At 42.5% G+C, this 18,203-nt stretch overlaps 1 protein-coding gene across 1 annotated transcript in view; it reads right to left on the reverse strand.

Moving 5' to 3' along the window:
• Positions 1-1,373: 1,373 nt before the first annotated feature.
• KCNG2 (potassium voltage-gated channel modifier subfamily G member 2) overlaps positions 1,374-18,203 on the reverse strand; it is a 199,453-nt gene continuing 182,623 nt past the window's right edge. The window contains exon 3 of the mRNA XM_075270943.1: positions 1,374-2,150. Coding sequence (XP_075127044.1) covers positions 1,443-2,150 — 708 coding nt within the window. The 3' untranslated portion in view covers positions 1,374-1,442. The remainder of the gene's footprint in view (positions 2,151-18,203) is intronic.

An 18,203-nucleotide genomic window follows, 5' to 3' on the forward strand; every position in this document is an offset into this window, starting at 1 on the left:
GGAGCCACGCCCCCTTCACCTGGGTCCGAGCTCCACCTAATTTCATAACAACTCGCCCCCCCCTTCGAGCAAGCGGGGGGGGGGAGGGAAGACACACTAACAGCAGTTGCTTACCTGCTGTTCATTGTTTCCTATGATCCTGCGCAGCCTGCCGCGGCACATACCTTAGTCGCGCGGCCTGCGCATGCGTGGTTTCCCCGGAAGCAGTCCCCAGCTCGGACGGAACCTGGGAGCTGAGAAGTAGTTCCCAGCCCCCGCCGGCAGACAAAAGGTTCCTACCTGCCGGAACCTGCAGCGCCCGGACGTCCGCGATGCCGCCTGCAGAGCGGAGGATTAGATACAATGGTCATCACCCAGGATACTGGAAGCAGAAGATCCCGGGGACCATCAGGTGACACCCACTTGCTCCAGCAGGGAACCCGGACCGGCGCAGGGAGAGAGCCACGCAGCAAGGTACAATCTTTAGGGGGGGAGAGGGGACCCCTATAGGAGGCCAAAGCACCTCTCCCCCGTCCACCTGTCCTGTCCCACAGGACAGAAAAAAACACAAAGGGGAGTTGGTCCTCTGACCTCTTATAGGGGTTAATTGCTGTTAGGTAATTAAATATTCCACCTGTCCTAACAGCTCATAGGGGCAGGATTACCCCAGTTGTGCTGCTGTTGGGCGTAGGGGGAAAGGGGAATGTAATTGGACAATGTCGTGTCAGGGATTGGTGAGTATGCCTTTCTTTTTTTTTTTGTTTGTTTTTATACTCCCCTTGGTTACCCCTGAGTTTAGCCCAAGTTGTGAACAACCTCTTTATGCTAATACAAGTGTCTGTTTTGTGCGCATATCATTTGGTCAATGTAACCATCATCAAGATTAACACAATTAACCCTTCCCAATACAAAAGAAATAACTCACAATTTTCTTTTTAGAAATGTTGTTTATTCTGAGACAGAATTCTCTTTAATATAGGAAGTAATATAGGAATTTTTTGTAGCCAGTGAAAATATAAAGTAATTTACAGAATTATCACTTACAAATATATTAATTGTAATATGTTTTAATTTTTCATTAAAGCTTTAAAAACAAAAATTGCTCTTACAGATGAAAATGAGATATTAAATTACATTAATTCAATATTATTATCTTGTATAATAGTATGCAGGAGATTACAGCATATTTAGTCCAGTTCCATAAATTTGATGCAAAAAATGTTTTATTTAGTCCACTGGTGCTAAGTTTAATAGTTTAATTTGAACTATAGAGCTCAATCCAATGCCAAACAATAAAAAAAATAAAAAATCAAACAACCTGTAATCTATAAATTGTCTTTAGATATTTATTTTTATTACTTATTTGTATTTATTTCTTTATATATGTAGTCCTATTCCAGTTCAGTTACCAATACTGGTTTAAGCAACTCTACCATAAAATATTTAGCTGTAAAGAGAATGTCCTAATCAATATCAGTGCACTGCTCCCTTTCTTCTAGTCTATGTAGCTGTCTGCTTGCTCTTTGCTGTTGTTCCTTTAGTTCAGTATAGGAACGAGAAAATGTGTGAAATATGGAGGTGACGGGAAATGCCATAAGTAATATTCCACTAAGTATGCTGCTCAGTGCCACGACCTGTCCCGGAATGCTTCGTGGAACCATGTCACCATAGCCTACCGTGGTCATTGAGATTACTGCCCACCAGTAACTTCCAGGGATACTGGTAAACTCTTGCTTGGCACCAAGTTCATTCTCTGCCAAATAAACAAGAGGAGAAAACAAGGCCATAGCAACACACAAAAAAAGGAGGAGGAGTCCAAATTCTCTAGTGCACCTTCTTACTGTGAGGCCCAGTGTCTGTAATCCAAGAGAATGCCTAGCTAGCCTCATGACATACAAGATGCGCAGAGCTCGGAGCACACGAAGGACCAGGCCCACCTTCTCCAAGTAGTTGTTTCCTGTTCCTCCAGATTTTTCAGTAGAAAGTGAATCCACTATTAGAGTTATGTAGTAAGGCAAGATGGCCATCATGTCAATGATGTTGAGTGGCGTTCTTAAGAATACACACTTGCTCTCAGCCTGGATAAAGCGTAGGACGAATTCAAGGGAAAACCAAGCCACACAAACTGTCTCTAGTACAAAAATATTGTAGCACTTCTGTGAACATTCTCCCTGAAAAACAGACAAAAAAGAGAACTTAGTGTTTCTGAACCGTAATAACCCCACACAATACAATCTTTACATCATTGGTAAATATTCAAATTGGTTCCCATCCTAGAATTTATATGGCAGTTTTTGTGTAAATATATTTCCATTCCAAAACTAAGAGCTAGGCAATCTTTTGTTTTCCTCTTCACGTCTCCAGGATTTTTCTTTTACTTTATCCTTTGGTTAATAGGTATAAACAGTTTTGTTTTTTAGTTTTATGTTTCACTATGTAGGTTAACGCATTTTATTTACTGTTTGGCAAGTACTTCAGTTTTCTGGTCACAAAACACCCACAAGACTGTGCCCCTCCTTTGGCCATCATTGTGGGACTCTCTATTGCCAGCCTTCTTAATGCCTGACTAAATCCATGCCGGGAACTACAAAGGTCAGGATTGTGTATTGTCTTAAAGTAAAACTCCACCTTTCATCCCTAGGCTGGCTGATTAACCTTTTCTATGCATAGGGTTGTGTCAACAAAAAGAAAAAGAGTTCCATACACTAGGATCTTAACCTGCACTACTTAGATTTGGTTAGACTACATGGTGGCCAGGAGTGGACATTCATGGGGTTAGAACTATGGTACAAATTTCGAACTGGTCCCCACAGAGGAAACCTTATTTCGGCTGTCTCCAAACCTTCAATATATGCACTTATCTGTGCTCTCCAGCTGTTATACTCCTATTCTAGAGCAGTTTGAGAGATATAAATGTCATGCCATGGATGTAAGGTGAAGTAAATGGATGTCATCAGCAGAAGGTAGTTCTAGTAGAATATCTTACATGTACTTTATGGTGGTTGCATTGGTACAGACAGAAGCTGTGTACAGTCACCATGAGAGCTCAGCTGTCAGTCATTGTTAAAAATAAACAGAAAAAAAACACCCTCCACATATTTGTTTTTTTCATCCAAACTATAAAGCTATTTAACATGCTAAGGTTATTTAACCTACCACAATTGTGTTTTTTGCTTATTACGATACCCCAAATTGTAATAAACAGTTGTATGTACTCTAGAATGGTATTAATAAAAATTACCATTTGTCCTAAAAAAAAAAAAAAACCCCAAGACGTCACACAGTACAGTTTACAGACATAACTCAATCAATCCTTTTTAAAGTCTTTTTACTGTGGAAAAATATCCTGATCCAAACAAGAAAATGACCATGTCAATTATGTAGCAAGGTTATGTTATCCAGGACATCAGGTAGTGAAGGTCCTAATTCTGAAGCAGTGTCTCCTGGCATCTCTGGAGTTTACTCTCCTGCAATCTGGTAAGAGCAGCTCAGGACCTTGGGGAGGAGACAGAGGCAGTTTATAACCACTGTCTCTTCCTTTACCCACTATATAGCAGTGTGTTGTGTGACTGCCGCTATTGGACCTGACAATCATGTGAACGTCAGGCACATCTCGAAGTAGTAGAATTGCTGAATCTTAGTAGACCCAAATCATAGAATACAAATGGAGTAAAAAATGATAGGCTACACGTTTTGACGCTGGTCAACCCTCCTCCCGCCACTCCTCCCATTCAAACAACTAACACGGTGCTGATTCCTCCCATCAGCACATCCACCACCATCACACAGTTTTTCACCACCAGCCGACGCATATCTACAAAAAGAAAACCCGACTGCGAGGATGTAAGGGAGGACGAAACAAACGTACAAGCATAATGCAGGAACCAGGGGCGTAACTACCGTGGTAGCAGCAGTAGCAGCTGCCACAGGGCCCGGGCCATTAGGGGGCCCGGTGACAGCCGCTACCGCTGCGGTTTTTTTCAATAGGCAGTTACGGGCCCTATTCACTTGCTGGGCCGGGATCGGCAAGTGACACCGCGGGCCCCACAGAGGCTATCATTATACTCGGGGGTCTTTGCAGATCGGGAGAGGTAATAAACATAAAAAACTGTTACTTACCTCTCCGCGATCCTGCCAGGCCTCCGTCCTACTGCTGTCTGACGTCTCTGACGTCACATGAACCCGGCATGCTTCCCGGGTCATGTGACGTCCGACGTCATTAACGAAGGACGCGAGAGGAGGACAGTACAGCACAGGAGCCGGGGAACAGGTAAGAAGCAACAGTGGGTTTTTTTTTTTTTAATGTTTTTATTCCCGATTTAGTCTCCGATTATTATACTCTGGGGTCTGAAAAGACCCCAGAGTATAATAATTGTTTATGGGTGTCCACAGAGGGACACTATTGGGGTTAACACTGTGTGTGCAGGGGACACTATAGGGGTTAACACTGTGTGTGCAGGGGACACTATAGGGGTTAACACTGTGTGTGCAGGGGACACTATAGGGGTTAACACTGTGTGTGCAGGGGACACTATAGGGGTTAACACTGTGTGTGCAGGGGACACTATAGGGGTTAACACTGTGTGTGCAGGGGACACTATAGGGGTTAACACTGTGTGTGCATGGGACACTATAGGGGTTAACACTGTGTGTGCAGGGGACACTATAGGGGTTAACACTGTGTGTGCAGGGGACACTATAGGGGTTAACACTGTGTGTGCATGGGACACTATAGGGGTTAACACTGTGTGTGCAGGGGACACTATAGGGGTTAACACTGTGTGTGCAGGGGACACTATTGGGGTTAATACTGTGTGTGCAGGGGACACTATTGGGGTTAATACTGTGTGTGCAGGGGACACTATTGGGGTTAATACTGTGTGCAGGGGCAAGTAAGTAAGGGACATAATAGAGTGCGGAGGAGGGGGTCAGTCGAGGTCTTCGGCGTCAGTTGGGATGGGGGGGGGGGCCCATGTCAAAAGTTCGCCACGGGGCCCCGCCATTCCTAGTTACGCCACTGGCAGGAACCTACCATAAACACACCACAACCCACCACCGAGGTATTCAACCTCTCCACCCATTCCCTTAGTTCCGCTCAAATCAGTTTACTCAGCAAAGGACTCTCCTTTTGCCCCACAGCCAGACCTGATGACTCAACTTTTTTTTGGATCTAAATACATTTACATGGCAACTTACTTTACTGCGACATTTTAACCTTAATCCTAATAACCCTGAAACCATACCTTCTATCATCAATCCCACTGAAGCATCCCATCCCTTGCCTATATCTGTGGACGTACACCCAGTCTCAGATTTCAATCCCACTCACTCCAAGGGCCCAGCGATAGAGACCTTTTTCTCTCTAGTACATAAAGACCTACAAAACCTAGCCAATAATCACCAACCAGTCGATCAGAATCTCACGCCATCTGAACTTAAAGCTCTAAAAGAACTAATATCTAACTGTGATATAGTTATCTGTCCCACCAATAAGGGGGGCGGAATAGTCATTCAAAACAGGGAAACTATACTGCAGAAGCACTACGACTACTAGAAGACCCTGTATTTTACAAGTGTCTTTCTACTAACCCCCTTCACAGCTACAATATGGAATACAGACTTTTAATATTCGGAGCCAGGGACCATAATTTACTAAATAAAAAAAGAAGTCAAGTTCCTACACATTATGGAACCACCACTTCCATTCTTCTACCACCTTCCCAAAATCCACAAATCACTCACATGCCTCCGTGACTGTCCTATAATTTCGGGAATAGGTTCACTCACCAGCAATCTATCCCACTTCATTGATCTCCACCTTCAGCCTCTAGTCACCAGTCTCCCCTCCTAGCTGAAAGATTCAACTCAACTAATCAAAGAACTTCATAACTTGAACAGCCAACATTCCCCAGATACCCACTGGACCCTGCTAACTGCAGATGTGTCAGCTCTTTACACTAATATTCCACATAACAAAGGCCTAACTACTATTGACTATTTTCTATCCGCCAACCAAAAAATGCCCATAGACCCAAAAACAATTCCTTCTAGATAGCATAGACTTTATTCCAACCACAATATCTTTTCATTTCAAAACAAAAACTATAAGCAGATAAGGGGACGCAATTTGCGCCCTCATATGCCAACCTCTATATGGGACTTTTTGAAAAAACTTACATTTATGAATCAGCTTATTTCAAAACTCACATTATTCTGTTTAAACGCTACATTGATGACCTCTTTTTTATTTGGAAAGGGAATGAATCATCAGCTCTGGAATTCTTCAGTACACTTAACTACAACGATTTTGGTCTTTCATTTACCCATCAATTTTCTACCACCTCAATAGAATTTTTAGACTTACTTATCTCTTTTACCCTCACCGGCACACTTTCCACATCCACATTTTTTATTTAAGCTATCTAGAATTTGACAGTGCTCATTACGGTCCCTGGCTCTGCAACATACCCTACAGCCAGTTCAAAAGGGTTCGTAATAACTGTGATAATGACTCTGTTTTCCATGAACAAGCCGTTATTTTAAAGAACAGACTCAAAGACAAAAAATATCCAAAAACTCTAGTTCAGAACACCTATCTGCGAGCATCACAACTTACTCAATCTATGTGTCTTCATGACACACCAAAGGTCCCCTCACTTCCAAATAAACCTCAAGAAGCGCACAGGAACCTCATTACTACTCTCAGTTCTGAACACCAACAGATCAAAAGATTCTGTCCAAACATTGGAATATACTTCACAGTGATCCCATTTTTACATACCATTCTTCCTAATTGCCCAAAAGGGCTACAACCTTAAGAAATATATTGTTGCCCAGTAGACTCCGGGAACTGACACACCCCACTGAGCCTACACCTACGGTTACACCGGGAGTGTTTAGATGTGGCCATGCCCAATGTTTAAGTTGTAAAACCATTTGTCACAAGGCCACTACTTTTGAATCTAATGTCACAAAAGAAAAATTCAATATATTCACAAGGCTAGACTGTACTACCAACTATGTGATTTATTTACTTGAGTGTCCCTGCAAACTGCAGTATGTTGGACGTACTATCCAACGATTCCACTGCAGGATCAATGGTCACAGGGCTAACATTAACAAAGGTTATCAAAAACACACCGTTTCGACCCATTACAGTACTGCACATAACTGCAATTATAATGGTACCAAAATCATGCCAATAGAACATCTCTAGTGACGTTCCCAACAGATTTCTTCACCTGCGACAAAGGGAGTCATTTTGGATTTACTGTCTTACTACATTATACCCCCATGGGCTCAATGATGTAATCGAATCCTCTTTCTAACCCAGGGGTGGGCAATTAATTTTCCCATGGGGCCGTATAAGAAATTGAAACTATGCTAGAGGGCCGTGCCACTGCAAATTTAGCTCCACCCACTTCTACGTTGATTCCGCCCATTCCCAATCATTTTTCCATGTGCTCCCACACAGTATAATCCTCCTACAGTCACCCGTACATTATATGTCCCCACATTATAATGTTCCCTTCCAACTGCCCCACAGTATTAAGTCCCTCTCCTGGTGCCCCAGTATAAACTGGGAGAAACTAGAGGGGACATGAAACTGGAGCAGCTGGAGGGGGACATTAAACAGTGGGGGTAGTTGGAGAGGGGTAATAAATTGACAGCTGGAGCGGGACATGAAACGGGGGGCAACTAGAGGGGGACATTAAAATCGGGAAGCTGGAAGCAGACATTAAACCGTAGGGGTAGCTGGAGGGTGACATTAAACTGGGGGCAACTAGAGGCAGACAGGTCCCCCTACAGCTTCCTCCACAGTTTAATGTCCCCCCAGTCTGTGCCCTCTTCATCTACCCCCAGTTTCATGTCCCCCCCTCCATTTCTCCCTCAGTTTCATATCCCCCTTTATTTTCCCCATTTCATGTCCCCCCCTCCATCTCTTCCCCAGTTTTATGTCCCCCCCTCCAACTACCATCTCTGCCCTAGTATAACATTCCCCTTCCATCTCTGCCCCTAGATTACTGAGACACACACACACACACACACACACACACACATAGACACAGACAGACAGACATAGACACACACACATATAGACAGGCACACATATAGACACACACACATACAGACACATATAGACAGACACACACACATATAGACACACACACATATACACACACACATATATACACACACACACACACACACACATACTCTCCACCCTGCAGCTCACCTTACATCTCTCAGTACTTTATGACACGCTCCACATCTCCATCTTCGGCCGGCACTAAGACACGCCCCCTAGACACGCCCCCCTAGACACGCCTCCCTAGTCAAAGATGTGCGGGTCGGACTGAATCAGTCAGAGGGCCGGATATGGCCCGGGGGCCGGACTTTGCCCAGGTCTGTTCTAACCCGTCATCTTCAGTTTTACAACACTCACAATACATACATTTATCATTTACATCACCACTTCGGTCTGTCATACCACATTATTCATATTACCATTTCCGCTTTCGCTACAACACAGCACTCATAGATTTATTAATTCTGGATTTGTGTGCATATGTATGTATATATGTATGTATGCAGTTATAGGCTTGTGTGTGTGTATATATACTGTACTTTTGGTACACACTTTACCGTCATTAAAAATGAAAAATTAGTACCATTAAAACAAAATATGCACAAACGCACTAACATGTATCTGGTGATTAACCCCTTAGCGACCCTTGACGTAACTGTACGTCATGGGTCGCATGGGGATGTATAGAGCGAGCTCACACGCTGAGCTCGCTCCATACACGGCAGATGCCGGCTGTATAATACAGCCAGGACCTGCCAATAACAGCAGCGGTCGGTGCCCGAGCCGATCGCTGCTGTTAACCCTTTACACACTGCGGTCAAACGCGACCGCAGCGTGTAAACAGCGCAGGCGGCATGGGCGCCGCCATGTTTCCCCGATCGCCGCCCTCCTGAACGTCACAAGAGGGCGGTGATCGGTTGCTATGACAGCCGGAAGCCTATTGAAGGCTTCCAGGCTTGTCTCTGCACTAGATCTATTAGACGATGCCAGAGGCATCGTCTAATAGAAGTGCTGCGATTTTCCTATTCACTGCAATACTGTAGTATTGCAGTGAATAGTATGAGCGATCAGACCCCCTAGGTTTCAAGGTACCTAAGGGGTCTGATCATAAATGTAACAGAAGAAAAAAAAAAGTTTTTAAAAGTATTAAAAAAATAAAAAAAATATAAAAGTTCAAATCACCCCCCTTTCCCTAGATCAGCTATAAAAGTAATTAAAGAACATTAAACATAAACATATTAGGTATCCCCACGCTCCAAAATGCCCGAACTATTAGAATATTAAAACATTTATCCCGTACTGCGAACGGCGTAGCGGCAAAAAAAATAAAAACAGCCAAAAAGCGTTTTTTTCAACACTTTGCCTCCTATAAAAAATTGAATAAAAAGTGATCAAACCATCAGATCTTTCCCCAAATGGTATCAATAGAAACGTCATCTTGTCCCGCATAAAAAGACACCACAACCAGCTCCATACATGGAAATATGAAAAAGTTACAGGTGTTAGAACATGATGACACATAAATTTTGTTCTATTTTGCAAAGTTTATCATTTTTTTAAAAGTATCAAAACATTTCAAATACTATATAAATTTGGTATCACCGCGTTCGTACTGACACGTAGAACACAGGTAACATGTCATTTGTACCAAACAGTGAACGCTGTAAAAATTAAACCCATAAGAAAATGGCGCAAATGCATTTTTTCTCCAATTGCACCTCATTCTGAATTTTTTTCCAGCTTCCCAGTACATTGCACAGCATATTGAATGATGCCATTACAAAGTACAATTTGTCCCGCAAACAATAAGCCATCATGTGACTCTGTGAACTGAAAAATGAAAAAGTTATGGCTCTTGAAATGTGAGGAGGGAAAAACGAAAATGCGAAACCAAAAAATGGCCTGGTCCTTAAGGGGTTAAGTGAAAGACAGAATTGCAGAATCTTATCTCCTCTCCCACAAAAAAGAATACTGGAAAGTGATTAAATGACCTTAAATCCCTTACACAGATATGTCAGCAGAAAACCAATAATGTTATTGCTCTTTCAAAGGTAACTGATTTTAACAGGTCTAAGGATAAGGCCCCACATGGCGGAACGCAGCAGAAAAAAACAACATGTTTTTCTTCCCTTATTACATCTATAGGGGATAAATGAGCGTTTCCGCCGATAAAACTTGCAATGCTGCCTTTTTCACAACGTTTTTTTTTTTTTCCCCAGAAATGTGGATGATTAGCCAGAATCTCTTTCATTTTGCAGTCTCTGTAAAATTCAGCGTTTTTTCTGCAGCTTTTCCACAAAATGAAAAACGCTGCATTCTGTAACGTGGGGCCTTGGCTAAAGGTCTTGCCAGAGAAAGCATAAGGACAATATGGTTTAGTAGGTGAGTAGATAGTTTGATTTGGTAACATAAATGTACACATATAAAGCTATTACATTACGTGTGCTGCATTGAGAACGGATTATGGGTTATGAATATTTATAATGACTTCCACATTTGCAATTAGAAAGGATTTTTTCTTGTAGAAAGAGACAATTGGCAACTATCTCATAGAGACTGACTCCAAACTGCAGTATGAAAACTAGGGATAAATGGACTCTCTCTTGTTTTCCAATGTTACTATGAAATATGGCATTTTTGAGTTCCAAAGTAACTGCTAGTTTGACAGAAGTCAATGGAGAATGCAGTCTATGTGCCGACTAGGTGTGTTATGTTGTGTTACCAAGTATGTAAGAAGCAGAGATTTCTTAAATGCTGCCATTTTTTTATTTATTTCAAAGTGTTAATTTCTTTCTTGGATTTTTATATTATCGACCAAATAGAAACTTTACAACTAAAGAAAAATGTGCAGCACCTTTTTTCCATAATAAGTACAAATAAAAATGGTGGGCTTGCATTTTTTCTCTCTCTGTCCTCAAAATGTCAGCTTTGTTCTTTATACACTCTGAGTTAAAGTACTATATCTAGAACCAAAAATGTCACACGTCAGGCTTAAATGTGACCTAACAGTTTTGAGTTTAGAAAACTAAGGTGAGTCTTGAAGCTGATGAAAATTGGTAAGACGGAGAAGGTCACAAAAAAAAATCACTGATATACACCGTGTATGGAATAAAAGTCTCGTTGCTGCAGTATATCAGTATTGCTTTTACACACTGCACAGAGCTGATAAATATATAGTGAAACCAAATGAATAATCTGTCATCCTGACACTGACTTGATGAGCTGGATACAGTCAGCTATGATGTGGGGAGTCTCAGCGCACACTTCTGGTACTGAAGCCTATACTTCTATATGGAAAATTGGCCACTCAAATAACGCACTGCCCTTCAACAACCCTGCGGTACCCAAATGTGTAGAGTTATTTTTCAATTTTAGCCATTTCACACAGGAAAAAAGCAGTAAAAAAATCAATAAACAATTTTTTTCAACCCACCATGGGACAACCATGTGATAGTTTGACTGCTTCTACTGTATAATACAGCGCCTGTCATTGAATACTAAAAGGAATTCTATTTGGCCGTGTATTTTGCTGATATGGGTGACAAGGACATAGTTATGCCTCTATACAAATCACTGGTACGGCCACACTTAGAATATTGTGCGCAATTTTGTGTTCCAGTATACAAGACAGACATAATCAAACTAGAAAAAGTGCAAAGAAGGACAACCAAAATGATTAGGGGAATGGGTGGATTGCAGTACAATGATGGATTAACAAACTTGGGGTTATTCAGTTTAGAGAAAAGACGTCTATGGGGAGATCTAATAACAATGTACAAATACATGAACGGTAGAGATGAGCGAGTAGTACTCGATCGAATAGTATCACTCGCTATTCGAATGGAAAAGTTCGATGCAGTACCAGCATTGATTGGCCGAATGCTATACAGTCGGCCAATCAACGCTGGTTCTTCTCCTACCTTTAGAAGTCTTCTCCGTGCAGCCTCCCCGCGGCGTCTTCTGGCTCTGAATTCACTCTGCCAGGCATCGGGTCTGGGCAAAGCCGAATGCGCATGCCTGCTTGTAGTGGGGGCATGCGCAGTCGGCTCTGCCCAGGCCCGATGCCTGGCAGAGTGAATGAAGAGCCGGAAGATGCCGCGGGGACGCTGCACGGAGAAGACTTCTCAGAGGATCCAGCCCGACCCTCACTCGTGGACTTGGTAAGTATAATTTGATCGAATGTTGCCTACCCCTGAAACAAGCATTTTCCCCCCACAGAGTATATTAGGATTCGATATTTGATTCGAGTAGTCGAATATTGAGGGGCTACAAGAAACGAATATCGAATCTCGAACTCCTAGGCCAGTGACAGTGGCAAGGGAACATCCTCTATGTCTGGAGGAGAGGAAGTTTCACCAGCAACATAGAAGGGGATTCTTTAAGAACAGTGAGGCTCTGGGACTCTCTTAACCAGGAAGTGGTGATGGCGGATTCATTGAACAAATTCAAAGAGGGCCTGGATGCCTTTCTCAAAGAGAAGTATATGACGGGTTATGGACTCTAGATTTTAAGGACACGTTGATCCAGGGTTTTTATACTGACTGCCAGATTAGAGTCAGGAAAGAATTTTTCCCCCTGAAATGGGACAACTGGCATAAGCTCATGGGGTTTTTTGCCTTCCCCTGGATCAACACTGTAGGGATTGTAGGGTTATAGGTTGAACTTGATAGACTGATGTCTTCATACAACCTCACCTACTATGTAACTACTGTATGTATTGAAACCTAGTGGCACCCTTTGGTTACATCACTAGAGCACCAACAGGTATACACCGCTAGAAAGTAGACAGTGTGCTGGATTCAGCGCACTGTTAGCTTTCCCGGTATGTGCCCTGCTGGAGGAGATATTAGTGCCATTAGTTTCTGCACTGATATCTCTCCACTGTAAGAAGGACGTTGCACATAACTCAGTTTCATTGCTGGGCTGTAAGGACCCCCCCCCCCCATTTGTACTTTAACATAGCCTTGTACTGTCAGAGGGGGCATTCCTAACCCCCCAGCAATGACACTAAACTGTGAGGAACAGTGATGATGCTAGGTGGTAAGGAATGCTCTTCTGACAGTGGGGAGATATCTAACTAATGGTACTGATATCTCCTCCCCCTGGGGCACATACCGGAAAAGCCGAAAACCGAATTCAGTGCACTGTTGGCTTTCTAGCAGTATATAAAACCACATATTCGTGAGGATATGAAAGGTCCTCTTTAAATACTATAAATACTAGAGTTGCTATTGACAACAGCATCTTAGGCGGTTAAATACTGGGATTGCAGGTAGCTTTGATCCTTACCATTGCAGCAGGCTGTCAGATGTGTGTAACAGTGGAGATGCTCCTGATGATGTAGACATACATCAATGATACTTCATGTTATGTAGAAGCTCCCAGTAACTGAATGTACAGCACCGGTTGAAAGGGGGCTGAAGCACCAAAATACTTATCCAGTTTCACAGTAAGTATATTTTAGTTATATCTGGAATCTCAACAGCCTAAATAAGTGTGTATGTATATTGTTACATTTTTTTTATTTTTTTTATTTCACAGGTAACATGTGGCTTAGAATATGAGTCCATAGTGAATATTTATAAGTAAGGAAACCTAATTCAATGACAAGGCTACCTGTTCTGATTTGTGTTTCTCTAAGACCACAAATCTTACTTTGGTACAGCAGTAAAGACATTGCCCTGATACAATGAAGATACAATTGTTCATCACGGCAGTTCTAATAAATTCGATACCAGTATATCTACTCCACCTGTAGGGCTTGTGTAAAGTTCCAGTAACATCACATTTTGATCATTCGATTGACAGGTCTATACGTCTAACAGGTATGCTAAATACAGCCACAAACTAATAGCAATGGAAGAGCATTACTTTATATAGATTTTAATGTTGACAAGGGAATGTTAGGGCTCGTTCACATCTGCGCCCGGTCTCCGTTCATGCAGGTTTCCGTTTCCTGCACAAAACTGAGCAGGAGACGGAAACCTGCAGGACTCTCATACCCATTCATTTGAATGGGTTTGAAAGATGTCCGGCCGTGAGCGCCGGTGAGCGTTTTATGCTCTCCGCCACGAAACCGTTTTTTTAAAATCGGACACAGAGTCGGACATGCAGTACTCTGTGTCCGATTTGAAAAAACCGGTTTCGCGGTGGAGAGCATAAAACACTCACCGGCACTCACGGCCGGACCCGGTCTGACAGATTTCCGTCTTCTGCATGCAGAACGGACTCCGGGTGCTAGTGTGAACCTAGCGTTATCTGTTTTTTTTTGTTTGACACAAATGCATAGGAGACTACAGTTTTTGGGTATGGCAAAGAAACAGGGCAAAACAGATCCATAGTTTTTTCATGCCTCATACGCCTATTTTATTCTAACTGAACCCTATGTTTTATGCCACACGTAAGATTTATCTCATCTTTGGACATTATTTTGAAGGCAGTTAGGGTGCCTTCACATGAATTAACGCTCCGCGCATTTTGCTACATTTTACATGTGTAAAAATACATGTGTAAAATGTAGTTAGCCATTGAGTTCAATGTTTTTTTTCATATAATGCACATCTTTTTGCGTGCGCAAAAAGACGCGCGTTAAAAAAAAAGCCATTGAACTCAATGGCTAACTACATTTTATACGTGTATAATAGACAAAAAGCATGGAGCGTAGGGGCCACACGGTGGCTCAGTGGTTAGCACTGCAGCCTTGCAGCGCTGGAGTCATGGTGTTCAAATCCCACCAAGGGCAAAAAGCCATCTGCAAGGAGTTTGTATGTTCTCCGCGTGTTTGCATGTATTTCCATCCCATATTCCAAAGACATACTGATAAGGAAAAAAATGTACATTGTGAGCTCTATTTGGGGCTCACAATCTACATTTAAAAAAAAAAAAAGCATGGAGCGTAACTCCGTCTGAAGGCACCTTTACACAAGAGACTGTTTTTACGGATGGGAAAGGGGGTGTGGCTTATCTGTGCTATCATTTTACACTGCATTTATGATGCGCCTGAACTCCACTATATGGACAGAGTAAACAAAACCCAAAATATCTGATAGCAATGGAATCACAATTTCAAGATTTATTACAACCTTGCACCATTTCAGTAAATCAAGTGCATAGAAATACACTTTAAAGGGATCCTATCAGACAGACACAATTTTTTCTAGGTACCACGTTGGAATAGCCTTAAGAAAGACTATTCTTCTACTACCTTTCATCATCTTCTCTGCGCCGCCGTTCGCCTACAATCCCGGTTCTTGTCGGTATGGAAATTAGCTCTCTCGCAGCACTGGGGGCGGGCCCCAGCGCTCAAACAGTGCTGCAAGAGAACTCTCTCCCGCGCTGCCTCTATCTTCGTCAGCAGTGTCCTCTCCAGCCTCTTCTTCTGGCGGTGGCTTGTAACTTCTAGGCCAAGGACCCTGGGCAGAGCAGACTGCGCATGCCCACAGGCCACAAGAAAATGGCTGCTTGCACAGTATTGTAAGAGAGCTAATTTGCATACCAACAAGAATCGGGATTGTAGGCGAACGGTGGCGTGGAGAATGCGTCGAAAGGTAGGAGAAGAATAGCCTTTCTTAAGGCTATTCCGACGTGGTACCTAGAAAAAAAATTGTGTTTGACTGATAGAATCCCTTTAAAAAAAATAGGTGGACACAGCTAAAAAGGGGCAAATAATAAATTCCCCACTATATATGGATGTCTGTTCATTGGCATCTGTTTTTAGCATATCTGTTAAATGGATCTGCTAAATAGAAAGTCGAAATGTAAAATGTCATTTTATTAGGGAGTTCACTAAATTTTTCATAGAAAATAGCCTCGAACATATCCTCCTAGGAACTCTCTGACTGAGAATTGGCAAGGAAAATCTGTGTTTATTGTGTACTATACACACTATGCTATGTGAGGAGGGTGAACTCTGAGAAGTCTTCTGTTCACTGCAATACAACCTGGTTATAAAAGCAATGTACAGCCTATCTAATCTTGGGAAGATCTATGAAAAGTATAGAATCTGTGTCAACCCCATGCAAGGGAGGAAAGATTCTGGAGAAGTCAGCAGCCGCGACTCGGAACCAACTATTAAGACAAAAGGGGATACCGAGCCGATCCTCATGTAATATGTCAAGGGCAATATGATCAATTGGATAGACAGATGTCTGCGCACCTGTAAGAGTTGTGAGCAGTGGCGTAACTACCACAGTAGCAGTGGTAGCAGCTGCCACAGAGCCTGACACCTTAGAGGGCCTGAGCCCCCTCACTAGTTAATATGATTAAAAAAAAAAAAGAAATAAAAAATAAAGTTTACTTTCTGAGGCCAGAGGCTACCTACGGTGATGTCGGGTTCTGGGCGGGGAAGACTCAGCGTGTGCCCTGAGAATGGGAGAGCGGCGGAGACATTGTGCAGGAAGAAGATAGTGCCGGGGGATTCATCTTATAGAGTGAGCAGCGCTGAGTCCTTTTGGAGAGTGGAGACTGGTGAAGTTAACCCATGCATGCAAGGTAGGCTATACAGCCTGCTGCAATTTCTCCTAATAATTAATTATAAGTGTGCTGTCTGGGGAAGAAGGGGTTACAAGTGCCACATTCAGTGTCTGTGAAGAGTGTTTTAAGTGAGAACACCCTTCACTGACACTGAATGTGGCACTTGTAACCCCTTCTTCCCCAGGCAGCAAACTAATTACAGTATTATGTATAACAGTACATAATACTGTGTACAGAGGCCACTATAGGGTATAATACTGTGTGCATGGGCCACTATAGGGCATCATAGTGTGTACAGGGATAACTATGGGGCTTGATACTGTGTGCAGGAGCCACTATAGGGAATAATACTGTGTACAGGGGCCATTATAGGACATAATAGTGCGGGCAGGGATGCAGGGGAGAAGGGGCAGTCGGTCGCGGTCTTTGGGGGGGCCCCACCATTTCTAGTTATGCCACTGGTTGTGAGGCAGTCGCAACAACCCAAGGGCATCAATAAAGAAGGATCCTGGGAAGTTGAAGCAGGGAGAAGGCAGCAGCTGATGTACGTCCCAGAGACGTGGAAGATACCAGCAGGAAATGGACCAACCCGAGCCGGATTAAGGCCAAAGGACAGTGCTCACCCAGAGTATTCAGATAAACTTCTTTATTAAATAGCAGAGAATGGATGTTTGGTCCTTTGTCAAGTGCAAAATAATTCTCTTGGACCTGAGGTCTACAGTGTGATCACAGGGCAAACTACCTCCCTCGTACCTGGAACAGGTCTACAGTTTGAACACAGGGTGAGTAGGGTTCAAAGCACACTCTACTAGCCTCTTGAGGAAGCCCTATGTGGCGAAACGTGTAGGAGTGGCTTTGTCTGCATGTCCTTTCCATCACTCCGGGTCTGTTAACTATTTAAAGCATGGCTGCAGGTAACCCATGCTTATTTGAGTGTTTATAACTTTGGCTGCATGACTCTATATCTGGCTTTTTTTTTACATCTAAGCCCTGCTGTATTATTAATTTTGGTTTTAATCTGGATTACCAATAAATTTATACTTTTATAGAATGTAATTTGTGTGATAGAGATTTCTTTCAGACCGATACTTTTTCCAGTTTTGTCTTTACATATAGCTGGGTCAGTTTTTGTATTTGAGAGCCATTTACATTTAGCATCACCCTACAAATGTTACCTCACTCTGCTACCAGTCATGTACATTTACCACTAATTTCCAGTTACACATGTACTTACATTGCTTTTAATGGAAAACTACAGGTGTACCAAGACAAATAGAAATAAACGCACATGACTGGGAGCACAGTAGGACAGCACCCCTATATTACGTTTTGTGCTATATGACTTGAGTACAGGGGTCATCAGCCTTACAATTATTTTGCAGCACTTTGAGGACCTCATCTTTGATTCTTTAATTTAAATCGGCATGCCAAACAAAAAAGGTTGCTTACCCCTGCATTAGACCTATAGGAGAAACAAGCCCTTTACGAGACGGTGAAATATAAAATGACATTTATTGGTAACTAAATAGTTTGGATTTAAACAGAACCTTCAAAACTATTCTGTGCAAAATATTTTATGGCAGAAGTGGATTTTCGAGCAGTAGTATCTTTTTCATAATATGACAAGTAGGAACAGAACTAATGACATTTTCCTTATGTAACA

Source organism: Leptodactylus fuscus, chromosome 4, assembly GCF_031893055.1.
Source record: "Leptodactylus fuscus isolate aLepFus1 chromosome 4, aLepFus1.hap2, whole genome shotgun sequence".
Classification (NCBI taxonomy): Eukaryota; Metazoa; Chordata; class Amphibia; order Anura; family Leptodactylidae; genus Leptodactylus; species Leptodactylus fuscus.